At 40.5% G+C, this 14,399-nt stretch overlaps 1 protein-coding gene across 1 annotated transcript in view; it reads left to right on the top strand.

The window, feature by feature from the left end:
• The first annotated feature begins 75 nt into the window (after positions 1-75).
• Positions 76-14,399, top strand: part of LOC101708965 (uncharacterized) — a 56,364-nt gene continuing 42,040 nt past the window's right edge. The window contains exon 1 of the mRNA XM_004841640.3: positions 76-9,582. Coding sequence (XP_004841697.3) covers positions 9,101-9,582 — 482 coding nt within the window. The 5' untranslated portion in view covers positions 76-9,100. The remainder of the gene's footprint in view (positions 9,583-14,399) is intronic.

Here is a 14,399-nt window from a genome sequence, read left to right as displayed (position 1 = left end):
AATTCAGAGATGTCTCGGTTGTATCTTTTTTTCCCCTCTTTCAGGTGCACGCCGGGGACAGGAGGAACATGAACTACCAGTCCCAGAAGTCTTTGCGCGGCATGCTCAAGACGCAGGCGCTTTGAGCGCGCCGGGGCCTTGGGGTGAGGTGGGGGCGGGGAGACGCAGGCGCGCGGAGAAAGCTGCGGCGTGCGCGTCATCCTCTGAGTACCGGTGGCCCGGGTCGGAGACTCGGAGCTGGGACTTCTGGGCTTTAAGTCACACAGAGAGGCAGGGCAGCAAGTAAATGGTAGAGTTTAGGGAGTCAGCGTCGTGCGGTAATTACCTGTCCCGGGTTTGGGGCAGACTGGGCTTCAAAGCCAGGAAGCTGCTGTTTCCCGGTTGCGCGACCTTGGGCGACTCGTTTAATCAACTTGAATCCGCTTCTTCGTAAAGAGGAGTAAACAGAGTTTTCTGGATGCTTATTGCACAGATACTTTTTTAAAGATACGGCAGTTAACGAGAGTGGAAGTTTCTGTGCGGTTTATCCTTATGTAGGTGTGGGAACAGACAGTATATACGTGGACATTTAAAGACAATCAAAGATAATTTTGCACACATAAGTGCTTCAGAGATAATGGAGTTGAGTAGGTGATCTGACAGCTATTCTGGATGCAGTGGATTAAGAAGATAGCTCTGGGGGACGGGGACAGAAAAAGAGACTTAAGCGATATGTACACGTACCAATTCCCAGGATGAATGTAATTATGCCCTGCAAACATGTATAATATTTTTTTTTGACTTAAAAAGTTCTGTGAGGGCTGCATTTGAGCTGGGACCTAGACAAGCCAGTCTGATTACAGGACACAGCGCGGAAGCTCAGCAAGGAGCAATGGGGTCCTGCAGGGCCGAGAGTTACACAGAGGCCGGGGGAGCTGCTCTGGACTGAGGTGAAGCTCCCCCCCCGCTTTGATTTTGTAGTGTTGGTGTCCCGTGACCGAGTGCCTTGGTACAGGTGTGAGCAAAGGAGTTAACAAAACAGGATTGATGTTTCTATGGGGTTACTTTGGCCCCTCTGAGGAGAAAAACAGATGAATCGTGAGGCCTTTCGGGAAGTTATAATTGTAAAGCGGGAGATAATAATGACCTCGACCTTCAAAGGAAGTGTTAAAAAATGGTGAATTCGTTAATAGTTAATTGTTTTGTGATGGAGCCAACAGGAGTTTCTGAGGACTATAATGGGAGTTAGTTACATCCCATGAAGTTTGATATGGGCACTTGGTTACTTGTGTTATTAACTGAGTAGGAAGTATTGGAAGAACGGATTTTGAAGGGAAAGTGGAGAGTTCTGTTTTGGAGGCATTAAGTTTAAGATGCTTGTTAAACATCCAGGCATATGAAGGGGGTAGTTGGATATGCAACAGGAAGTTCAGCAAAGTCATCACTGCACAGGTAGTATTGGAAGTCAAGGCTCTGAGTGAGATCATGGAGAAAAATGCTTCATGATCCCACTTAGGTGTGGAGTCTAAAAAAATTGGTGTTCATAGAAGCAGAGAGTACATGGTGGTTTCCAGGAATTGAGGGGTATAGGGAATTCAAGATTTATTGGCTAAAAGTCACAAAATTTTAGAAAAAATAAATTCAAATGTTCTGTATAATATGGAAACTGTACTTAATAGTGTGTTCCATACATGAAAATTGTGTGGATTTTAAATATTCTTATCACAAGAAAGTATATGAGGTAAAGCATATGTTATTTAGCTTAATTTAGCCATACTATACTGTATAGTTATTTGAGAACATCTTGTACACTAAGCATGCAGTTATAATTAAGTATTATTAAAAATAGTTTTTTTTTTAAAGATGTGGCTGCACAAAAAATTGTTTCAAATTAAATCAGATTACTATCTTACATTAAAGACTCCAGATAGAGTAAGGGCTGAAATGTCCAACCCAGAAACAGGTTTCAAGCTGTGGCTCCTTTCTGCTGAATAGAGAACACCACCTCCAGCCTCCCTTGGTGGCCTCCATAGAGACAGTGCCTGCTCCTGCACCCCCTGGTGAGGAAGTGAGAGCCCCAGCTGATCCTGCATGCCTGCATTCTGGTGGCAGCTTATCCCGCCTGAAAAAGAATGTTCAAGGCAGAATAATTAATACTGAGTTCACACCTGTATTTAAGAATAGGCATCACACTCAAGATGTGACTGAGGATAGATCATCTTGTGACTGCAGGAGAAAAGCAAGTGACAAAAAACGCAAAGCGAGTATCTTGCCCCTGAAAAGCAGTAGGCTGTCACCCATAGCATTGCAGCTGCCTGCTCAGATTACCAAGGAGTCTGTCAAGAACTGTGAAGAGTGTAAGATTTTCCCCTCTTGTAAACTAATGAATTTGCCTGCCATTTTTTGTTTTTTCCAGTACTGGGGATTGAGCCCAGGGCCTTCACACAGAGCTATATTTCCTGCCCCCTTTCTTGAGACAGGGTCCTAGGCACTAAGTTCCCCAGGCAAGGCTTGATGATCCTCCTGCCTCAGCCTCTCAAAAGGTCTGCCAATTTTACAATGCAGGCAGAGGACATAAGACTCCTGGATCAGAGACAAAAGACTATTGCTCACCATGCAGGAAGCTTCATGAGCCTCCGTATACCTGGGTCTGTCCTCCCTCGCCAGGAAGCAGTGCAGGCGGGTACTGATGTATGCTGTGTGCACAGTGAGTTTCATTCTGGGGGAGAAGCCCTGTGCTACTTCTGCTCTGGAGGGAAACACTTATTTTCCAGGATGATGAACAGAGCTGTCATTTCCATATAAGATGGCTCTGTTGTAACCTTCAGGGCTTTTAGATGTGCAGACAGAAAGGATATTTATTCCAGAGCAAAGAACAGGGAGGGACTCACAACATGGGCAGGAGAAGGAGCGGCACATGAAAAATGTCCCCACACAGTCTCCACCAGAAAACAGGTTACGTATCCGCCTTCTTTTCGACTAGAACGCAGGTTCGCTCCATTATTACTAAATGAACGTCAGCTGGAAATATGAATCTAAAATACCTGTTCTTCATAATCTTATAGGACCATATAGAACGGTGTTCCCATAGAGATCAATTTAGCTTCAGAATCTTAATGTTTTCTTCAGAACCATCTAGCAGGAGCACAGTCTGTCCAAGGCTCTCAGACCGCAAGTCCATTAGCCAGATGTTTACATCCGTGATAGTGGGCCTGGTGCAGTGACTCAGAATAAGGCCGTCTGTCCTTCCGTGGGCCTGCATGACATGGCCTTGCCGGCCTCTCTCCTGTGTGCCACTGTCCCTCCTCACCGCGGTCCATGCATCGTGACGTTGCCCGGCTTCTCTGGACCTCAGTGACTGACTGCTCTGTGGGGTCCCCTCACACCTCTCCACCTCTCCCAGCATTCTCTTCACTGTCATAATTTTTGTCATAATCCTATGTCACAACTTGGACTTGGATATTTAGTTTCTTGTTTATGCTGTGTGTCCGCATCAGAAATGTCACCCTGTGAGGGCAGAACTGTGTCTAACTGGCCCCAGTTGGTGATCAATAAAATGTACACAGTGAATGAATGAAAGTATCCAGGAATGCCACATACTTAATCCCCACTTCAAGCCATATGGCTGTGGTACCCAGGGCCCAAATTTTTGGGTAACCATAATTGGAAAGTCAATTGCTTCCAGCATTCCATAGATCTCAGTTGCTTGAAAACAAAAACTGACAAAACACAGCTTATACCTGTTCATGGCTAATAATCATAGTGTGTGCTCTTTGCTCCCTGAGGGTTGTGGGGAGGCATACAGCTCTAATCACGTTCAGAATCTAATTGCGCCATGGTACCTACCAATTTCCATTAAATCAACTCATGAGTTGTTAGAATAGGGTACTCAATCAAATAGTTGTAAGTGCTTTTAATTTAAATGTTAATGTTTCTCACTTGAGGTTTTCCTTTGACTTCATGAAACATAGGTAATGTGCCAGATTAGTGACACATATTTATGTCCTGCATTGCTCAAGCTAAAACTGAGACAGGAAGTCTAGTTTTGATAAATTTGTCTGTTCAGTCAACACTGGCACTGTGCTACGTTCTTTACCGGAACACAAGTTTAAAAAAATTCTTTGCCCCCCCCCCCCGCCCCCCAATCTCACAGCCCAGTAATGTGCAGAAATGTAAACCCGTCGCTGCTGTGGGGAAACCTTTGGGATGTGTGCACCCAGCACGCCAGCGACCTCCCTTGAAGTCAGTCCTACCTGCCCTCCAGGCAATGGCGGATGAAACAGAAGGGAAGCAGAGGCAGCTATAACTAGACACAAGAGACGCTGAGAATTTGTGTTCTAGTCATTTTCTTCCTCGCTGGGACACAGTACCAGATACTAACAAATTAGGTCAAGTTTATTATTTGGCCCACAGTTTGTGAGGTGCCAGTCCATAGTTGGCCGGATCCAAGGAAGGGCGGCATGGCAACCAGGCTTGCTGGAGGAGGCTGCCCACAGCCTGGAGGACGGGAAGCGGAGAGAGTGCGGTGAGGCGCTGAGGACGGGCTTAAACCCTCCAGGCCACGCCCCAGTGACCTGCCTCTTCCAACCACGCCCCACCTAACACGAGTAAACCCTAAGCCCTGATGATCAGGCAACTTCCGAAAGCCCTTCCTTTGAGCGCGTGAGGCTTGGGGGACTTCTAGCTAGAGAGCGTAGCCCTTTGATTGGAGCTTTTGGTACTTGCAGTGTAAAGAGCCTTTATTGGAAGGATTTGCCAAGTGATACTTTTAAAAAAAACTTAAGTACTGGGAGTCAAACTCAGGACCTTGCACTTGCCAGGCAGGCTCAATGCCACTGAGCTAAATCCCTGGCCGGGTAAATGATACATTTAGTGTGGTCAGAGAGCCATGAAGTAGGAAGGGAAGGTTGAGTGCCAGGGTAGCTTGGCAGACCTGGGTCCCAGAGAGAAGAAGAGCTCCACTACCTTCTAGAAATTTTCCCCCACGCCAAGAATCTGCAGGGTCCCCTCCCCTGCAGAGGCAGACAGCGGAGTTTTGAGTCACTGAAATAAAACTCTGACCACGTACCGTCATGATGCTGCCCTGTATTTGAGGCTGAAATTCACCAGCACGTTTACTTTCAAAGGCAGCACTGGGTACAACTACTTGGTGGTAAATCCAAGATATATTTTTCTAAATAATTAATATAAATTTGGAAACTTTAACTTAAAACCATTGAGGTAAACATTAAAGCTCATAATGTGCCCATGAGCACATTATTCCATCATATGAGAAAGGACCACATGTAGGAACTGGTTACAGATACATTCCTCTGACTGTACATAAAATGAGCAATAAACGCTAGACCAACGAGATCAAGAAGCAGTTTTTTACTGTCATTTTTTTGTGAGTAAGCCCAGAGCCCTTTCATTTCTTATTTTATTTTCTTCCTTTTCTCCATTATTTTTTCTTTCAAGAAACAAAATTCTTACTTTATATATAGACCTTTAAGTAACAATCTTAATAATATAGAATGCCCACATTTTTGCATATTTACTTTTATAGTTTCTATATTTATGTATTATTACAATTTACATATTTTAAAAAATCTAGAAATAAACTTAGTGAATCTTCATTTCAGTGTGGAATTCAAGAGTCAAAAGTGTCACCCCCAGACACAAGACAGCTGGTCCTAATTGAACTCTGAGATACTGTAGACCTGGTCCATCCACCCAGTTCTTAAATCTCTCCAGAGAAGGAGACCTAAAATGTAATATTCCATTGCAGTAAGGAAAATTGTCTTTTTTTCTTAGAGCTCAAAGGTCCTTGCCATCAAAGAAGCCTATTTTCCTTTGGGTCTCTGCCAAGCCAGAGAACACCTGGAGAATAGCTTTTAATATGAGTATTAAAATTATAGCTCCCTTCCAGGGATTTTACAAAGGGCATCAAAGAACAGCTTTTGTCAATTCCCCCTAGATCTCATGCAGAGGTTTAATTATAATAAAAAGATTTTTCAAGATCAGGCCTGGATATTAGTAAGATTATACAGCAACACATTTATTTCTTTAGTTCCACCTTGGAATAGATTTGAGAAGAAATAATCATCGCACCACACGGGTTCGAATGAAAGGATAAGAAATCTCATTCATTCTGGATAAAGGAAAAATTGTGTTTAATAATTTAATCAGGTAAAATGAAGCAGTCAACATTTATCACTAGTAGTTATGCAGGGCAAATAATCATAGGTCTGACTCTCCCTGCTTCTTTATGCTACTTAAAGCTGTTATTTTAGCTTGTCACATTTCCATAGCAACTGCTGCCTCCATTTTTATAGCTAGAGCACCAAAGATCATTTCTAATTATAGTAAATGCTCTGGTATTAATTGTCAGCATTTAAAAAAACCATTGGCTCTTCTTCCTCATAAGTTAACTTCTTCCTAGTATGGTATAAAGAATCAGCATTGCCCTTGACCTAAATCTCACCAATGGCTCTAACTTATGAAGCTCAGTCTTTTCATTGGGGGAAAGGGTTGATTCTGAGAGCAGTGATATAAAAATTCTCCACCCCACCTGAGTGCTTAAGCAGTTGAGAAATAAAGGGTAGAATAAGCAGAGGCCCAGATATCCATTTCATTACCAAGCAAGGTCAGCATGGAGAAAAATCTTGGAGTGGGAGCAAGCTGGATTCTAACTGAATTCCTCCCTGGAAAGACAGACATGGCTCTGAAAGCACATTGCAGTTTGAGTGGCAGAGAACTCCATTAAGCGAGGATTGCATGATTTAGCTAATAAAAATATAGGACCTTCAGTTAAATGTAGTTTTCAGAAAAACAGTGGTTTAAAAAATAGTATGTGTCAAATATTGCATGTGTTATAGCCGTTTCAGCAAAAAGAATCACGCCATGAAAATGTCCAGATTAAGAGTCCTTTATAGCCGGCGACGAAAAGGCAAGCTCCCACTTGATAACCTCCTTTTGGTACTGAGTGGCTGGGAAGCCCCAGTTTTAAAGGGAGAAACCACACAATAGAATGTCATGCTCTCATCGTTGGTCATGCACAGGGGGACAGAAGCAGATTGCAAGTTCGATTAAAATCTAATATTTGGGGTCTGGTGGGAAATTCCTAGCTTTATGGTTAGGGCCACAGTATGACATGTCCTATCCTTTGTTCTTAACCACAAGGTAAGCTATGTGCTGGTTAACTTATCACTTTGAACCAGCAGTCCGGAGAGGAAAGGGTAAAGTTCAGGCACGGGCTGTTGGGGTTTCTGGTTAACTTGCTTACTTCACGTGAGATGCAATTACGTTAAAATTATTTGTTGTTTTTCTGAAATTCAAATTTAACTAGATATCTTATAGTTTAATCTGTCGACCCTACCAAGGACTGAATTCCTCCTGTCTAGAACAATCTCGTTACTTGAAATTCCAGGGAATTGGGAAAAGATCAGGCTGATATGAAAGGCGGTGAAGAGTAAAAGTAGAGGAATAAAAGAATGGAGGGAAGAGAAGGAAGAATGAGGGGAAGAAGAGAGAAAGTGGAAAGGTCACACATATGGCCTATGACCTTTTTTAAATTTTGTTTTCACCTGATACATAAAACATAAAAGTTGTACCTGCTAGTGAGGTACCATGTGATGTTTTGATATGTGTGTGTGTGTTGTGTACTTTTAAATCTGGTTGATTTTGGTAATTTTATAACTACAAGTTTCTTCCTCATTTCTCTACTTCCCTGAGTCCTGCTTCATTCTCTTCTTCTAATTTCCTGCAGGAGTCCCTAGAGTCATGGGAGGAGGACACTGAGGGGACAGAGATGTTTCCTCAGGGCAAGTCCCCAGCTTCCCTAGAATCCACACCTCTGAAAGGTCACTTACAAATAGCACTTCTCAACTCCCAGCACCTCATCATTGAAGGGATCAAGGCCTCTAAGTACCTAAACATGCTAGCACTTCCTTGGGGAAGATTTTCCTGTTTTTCCAGCATTTTCATTGTGTTTTTAAGAAATAGATAGACATACTGATTTCCATAGTGGTTGACTAGTTTACATTCACATGAACAATGCAAAAAGGTTCCTTTCCCCCACAACCTTGGCAATATTTGTTCTTATTTGATTTCTTGATGACAGCCATTCTTTCTGGAGTAAGATGGAATCTCACTGGTTTAAAACTAAAACTAGCAATTCCATTCCATCCAGCTATTCTCCTTCTAGGTATCTTCCCAAAACAGTTAGAGACATCATGTTACAGTGATCCATGCACATCCATGTTTACAGCAGCACAACTCATGATAGCTAAATCTTGGAAGTGGCCTATATGTTTAACAGGTGAGTGAATAAAGAAAACGTGATATTTATATACAATGAAATACTACTCTGGGATAAAGAAAGCTGTCATTTTTAGGGAAATGGATACATGTTGGGATCATGATGTTAAGTGAAATAAATCAGACACATAAGTTAAATTATCACGTGGTTTCTCTTACATGAGAAAATCAAAGTATAAATAAAGAGCAAAGTAAAAGATAGATGATGGGAAACAGGGAGCGAGACCTTTTGCATATGAGAAGGGGCCAAGAGACTGAGGGAGAGGGAGGGGGAGGCAAAAGGAATGTGAAGAGAATGGCAATGTGTTAGGTACGGGTACCGACTTCACTCACCGAGTGTAGTCATTGTGTGCTACAAACTGGCACCAATGAAAATGAAAATTCTAAAAATGTGTATGAAACAACTCAGACTTTGGGTGTGTTCTAGTTTTGTTGGATTTTAGGGGGTAGGAGGTGGCAGTAGAGGCCAGCAGGGAAGGAGTAACAGAGGGTATTCCTTATTCATCTGAACACTGAGGTAAGGAGGATTTTCTGAGGCTTGTCATCATGATCCCATTTAATGTTCACACAATCCTGTAAGTGCTTTTGTCCCCATTCTGCCGATAAGGGAAGGTAATGCGCCTGGTGTCAGACACCCAAGTCCTGCAGCTGGACTTGGTTGAGCCGTGCCTGACTGCACCCAGTGCTCTCCTGAGGCTCTCCTAGTGCTCCCCTCTACAACTCTCAGTAGACAGAGCCCCAAGTCCAACAGGAAGCCTTCAATTAGGACATGCTTGCCTATTTAGGAAAGTTCCGGATTTTGACTGACTTTTTCACCTGAAAAATGAGTGTGAAAAATATACTTCATAGACTTGGGGGAGAATTTAATACCTTCCTGAAAAGTAGTGTTAAGAACCCTAAGAGTTACATGACAGTATCAAAACAATGCAACTTGTCTCAAAAGACTGGGAAATACATTTTCTCCAACAATCTACTCCCTACTACTCTTTCAATGAGTTTAATAATTGAACATCTAGATAATGGTTTTCTTCCATACTCTAAGCCTTATCAGGTTCCTCCCTCCCTCTTCCCCACACTGTGGGTCCTGGGAAAGCTGTCCTTTCATTGGTTGAACATGCTGTCAGTCACATGGCATGAAAAGTCCTGCCCCTGCTGTTTGCATTATGAATTAACAGATGTGCTTGGTTGGAAGAAACTGATTGATTTCTTGATGGGAAGAAAAATCTTGTTTATTGGTTCGTTTCTTTTTTTATGCATTGGGTTTTCACTAACTTTGGAGCAGATATTTGTCAGGAAGAATGTAAGGTGAGTACTGTAATTGCATATCTTTTAATGCAATGCATCTGTGAACTTCAGTGTTAAGTGTGAAATGCTGGTTCTGTAATTTCTTTATATTGTTGTGAATCTACATTTACTTATGGCTCAGAATAGAATGAGCTAGGTTGGTTCATACAGTCAGCTACTAAATGATTAGAGTTTATAATTAAGAGATTAAAAATAGAATTCTTAAGAGGCGAGGGTTATTTGTTCAAATATCCAAGACACGTCATTTTATGTATCAAAGTATATGTCTAATAGGAAATGACTCCAAATCATTGTTCAGGTTTCTTTTATTCTTACAAGTAGGTGTTAATTTCACAGCTTTTCCTGGCATTATTATGTGGAAAAAGGAAATTTAGAATCTCAGAAAATATATTACCTGTTCCTTGCTGGAAAGGTGTTAAATCCCTCTAATTGGTGGCAGATGGTAACTGTGTAGGAGACATGGTATTTACAATTAACCAGAGAAGTTTCTAGTTCTGTTGTCCTTTGGTTTCTTTCCAAGCTTTATAAGGCAGCATGTAGAGACTGATCTATTAAAAAGAATATCTGCATCTGAAGAACAGTTAATTTCTGTCCTGTCTCCCAGTTTCTCATCATGTGCCCTCTCTGCGGGTGTGCCTGGGAATTTGGTGTAAACACAACCCAGTAGGATGATCTGGCTGCACTTGGCTTAAAGAAGCCATAGCCAGCAGCAGCTGATAAAAGCTAGAAGTAGACACATTTTACATTTTTTTCTCTCTTTGCTTCCAACTCAGTTGGTGCTTTCTGTCCTTCAGGTTGGCTTTTAAATAGTAAATTACCTAAATTCCTTAGGTGGTGAAAGCTTAATATTTCCACATAATTTTTTTTTTTACAGAAATGACTGATTTGTGTATTCTACTGGCAAAAGATCCACCAAGAATTATAAAAACCACATTTCTTTTTAGGGGGAAGGTTAATAGTTTTAAAAATCTTAGATTAAGAAACTTTAGATCTTAGAAATCACACAAATGAATGACCATTCAAATCTAATAATATGGTGCATTAATTCACTAGGATGGGAACACCCATAGCTCTTTTGTGAATGTTTATTCAAATCATGGACCTGAAATTTAAAAAGTATTTCAACTCCATACAGCTCTTCCTCTGAGAAGGATGATTGCATTTTAAGCTTGACATATCTTTCCAAAGCTTGGAGAGACTGGGGGTAATCACCATTCTTCCTTTTCACGTTCCTTGCTCAAGTCTGGCTTATTCTTGAACCCAAAGGAAATCCCAGGCATTCTCCTATGTTCCACTTGATTTCAGAGTTTTCTTATTTATTAGTTTGCTCCTGAATGTGGCACATTTGAAAAATGCTTGGTATTTCTCAGTAACTACAGCAGGAATGATGCTGCTAGGTGCTGGGTCTTCAACGGTGGGCAAAACAGGGAGACATCTAGTGAAGAGGTGCTCATTGAGCAAATGATAGATATATTACAAGTAAACATTGAAATGTGTTGGGAGAGGAAACTGTAGGAGGCAGGAGCACATTAAAAGGGGCTGAACTAGTCTGAGGGGTTTGGGACCTTGTTCCGGGGTGGTGTCTGAGGGATGTGCAGAAGAGATCTAGAGGGTGGAGACCATTCTGGAAGAAGAGTCCATGGAGCAGAGGGAGGAATGGGCAGAGATGTGGCCAGCACAGCTGGCAGCCGAGGGCTCAGGGGCTGGGTAGGCCAGGGTGGGAATGGTGTTTTCCTGAGTAGGGCCACCAAGGAGCTACTTCATGGTCACACCTGCCTTCATGAAGGCCCCTGGCACTCACTACTACAAACCCAAGGCTCTCGATGCCTTTTTCAAGTATTGCAGAAATCATTTTTACTGGAAAAGAGTCTGAATATTTTATTGATGATGCAGGCTTAGTTTTCCTAAGTCAGTGTTTCTCAGTGTCAAAATTTTTAACCAGAAAATGTTTAGTTTCTTCTGTAGTTCAGAGACTATGCAGTGAAGGGGAAATGCACACGTATCTTGTTTTGGCTGAGATTATGACTTCCTATAAAATCTCATTAGTTCAGGTTTAGGGTGTGTGCAAAGCCCATCTGAATTCCAGCTTATTTAAGAAAGAACTACAACAACATAATTGTATGATCAGACCAGGGACTTCCTGAAATGACAGTGAAACTGTTTTGTCTACTAGAAGTCTTTTAGTAGTGAACACATGAAAATTTTAATTAGTGGAGCAAAGCATGTTGATGATATCATAGCTCATTTGTTCATTCGCTCATGTTCATTAAACATTTACTACATCCCCCCACTAACTAGACATTGTCAATTGACCTGTTAAACTTTATCTTTTTGGGTAAAATATATCTCACTATTTTCTGTTTTTGTTCATTTACGACATTTAAAAATTGAATATGTAACCTGGTATCATGAAATATGATGTGTGAATAAAATTAAACTTAAAAACTTTAAAAATATATTTGTGTGGTTATATTATTAGAAATCTTGAAGCTCTTCAAGAAGTATTGTCTGGACTTTCGTTTTTCCTCCATATGTTCAGTGACATTTTAAGTTGCATAGTACAGTTTGGGATTTAAGTTGGTAAAGATGTTTTGGCTAAGATGCCTTTTTATTCTAATTTTATGCGCGCTTTCAGAAAGTTAGGTTTCTTAGTGCTGCCAGGTGGGATTGGCCTCAGAGAACTGATTCACGCTAACTCAAAGGCAAGAGACTTGATATAAACAAGCACATCTTCCACATAAACATCTACATACAAAAATTACTAAATTTTTATTTGTAGTAGTCCTAAACTGGAAACACCTTAAATGTCTATCAGTATGTACATAGATGAATAAAATATGATATATCCATACAACAAAATATTTTAGTAATAAAATGGAATGAATCAGTGATACATGCACTCATCTATGTTAATTTCAAAGTGATTTCATTAAGACCAAATGAAGCCAAATACTAACAAATACATGTTATATAATTCCACTAATATGCAATTCTAGAGCATGCAAACTACAGTAATCTAAAGTGACAGAAGGCATGTCACTGCTTGCCAGGGGCTGAAGGCAGAGGGACCATCTGTCCACTGCAGGAATGCTTGGAGAAACTTTTGTGGCCAAGATAGGTATTCTGTATCTCTATTGTAGTAGTGGTGCCCAAACTCACAGGTTTATAGACTTAGCATGGATGCAGTTTACTGTACATAAATTATACCACAATAAAATTGATAAAAATGGATAACTGCATTCATGCATGAGTTTGTTAAGAGCAGCTAATAGACATCATTGTCCCCAGTTTGTTATCCACACAAATTTTCATTAGATAATAGAGGTCATATTACAAAGAGAATAGTGCATTTAATTTATAACTGATTCCATAGAATTAATTCTATAGCACTCTACTATGACATAGATTTAGTAACTCTTCAGCTATAATTATGTTTTGCATATATATCATGACATAATAATATTTAATGTTTAAAATTATCAACATTTTATAGATATAATGATGCTGTTATTTTAAAAAATCCTCCTTATAGAGAAATATATTGAAATGATGTAACTTCTGATACTTTCTTCAAAATAATGTCACAGTATGAAAGTGGTAAGCGTATGAGTGAGACAAGATTTTCTGTGCTTGATAGTTACTGAAGGTGGATGATGAGCATTGGTACATGGGATTTAAGAAGTATTTTACTTATGTTTTTATATTTATTTGAATGTTCTTTGATAAAACAGATACATATCTTTTAACTTAATTTAACTTTAGGAAATCTGTACACTTCCAGGAAAATATAGAACATACAGAAGAATTTGAAGAAGAAACAAGTTTGAAACATCAGCCTTGATCCTTACTCACTGAACACCGTGGAATGTAGTATCCCAAGCCCTATGCTAGACACTAAGGCTTAACCAATAATAAATAATAACAAATAAAAAAACATAATAAAATATTTTACAGTGAAATTTTATTCTACAGTGTATTATTTATATTAAATCCCACATAGCCAACTCTTATTATTAATAAATAAGATGAACTCAATTGCTGAAAAGGTATTTCTGAAAATTATGAGAATAGACATTACAATATATACCCTCCAGTCTTTCCACACACGTAAACACACACATGATATACCACATGCATATGTAACTTGCTTTTATAAAACTTAAAAGCAGATTGTTATGAACATATTGTTTCAGAGTCTATACATTTTTAACTTCAACTATGTATCACAGATATTTACCCATGCTATTATATATTTTTCTGATACATTTTTGGCTGCCATGTATATTGCATCATAAAAATGTGCCGTAGGCCTTTAGCCAAATCACTGTTCTTCGGTGTTTCCCTTGTGCTGAGATTTGGCTTCGATTTGAGTGTCCTCCAGGTGCTCTGTGATTGGCGGTTAAGCACCTGAATGGCAGTGTAGGAGACTTGAGGAAGCTTTAGGGGATGGGGCATAGCAGGAGGTGCTCAGGTCATGGGGGATGCAGTCACTTTGGTGTGATGCTATAGTGGTTCTTTTTTTTTTTTTTTTTGGTACCGGGATGGAACTCAGGTCCTTGCGTTTGCACAGCAGGCAGCGAAACCACTGAGCTAAATCCCCGGCCCTGTAGTGGTTCTTATGAGAAAGTAGTCAGAAAAGGAGCAGGTGAGCCGGGGGGTAGCAGTGCACAGACCTGTAATTCTAGCACTCTGGGAAGCTGTGGCTGGAGGAGCAAACATTCAAGCCCTGCCCAAGCAACTTAGTAACTAAGCAAGACTGTCTCAAAATAAAAAAAATTTAAAAGCCCTTGATTCAATTCCTGGTAACATACAGATAC

The sequence above is a fragment of the Heterocephalus glaber genome, unplaced genomic scaffold (assembly GCF_053883595.1).
Source record: "Heterocephalus glaber isolate CG9 unplaced genomic scaffold, H.glaber_assembly_v1.0 deba00001465, whole genome shotgun sequence".
NCBI lineage: Eukaryota > Metazoa > Chordata > Mammalia > Rodentia > Bathyergidae > Heterocephalus > Heterocephalus glaber.
The sequence above is the reverse complement of the archived record's forward strand: the minus strand, read 5'-3'. Positions and strand labels throughout refer to the sequence as shown.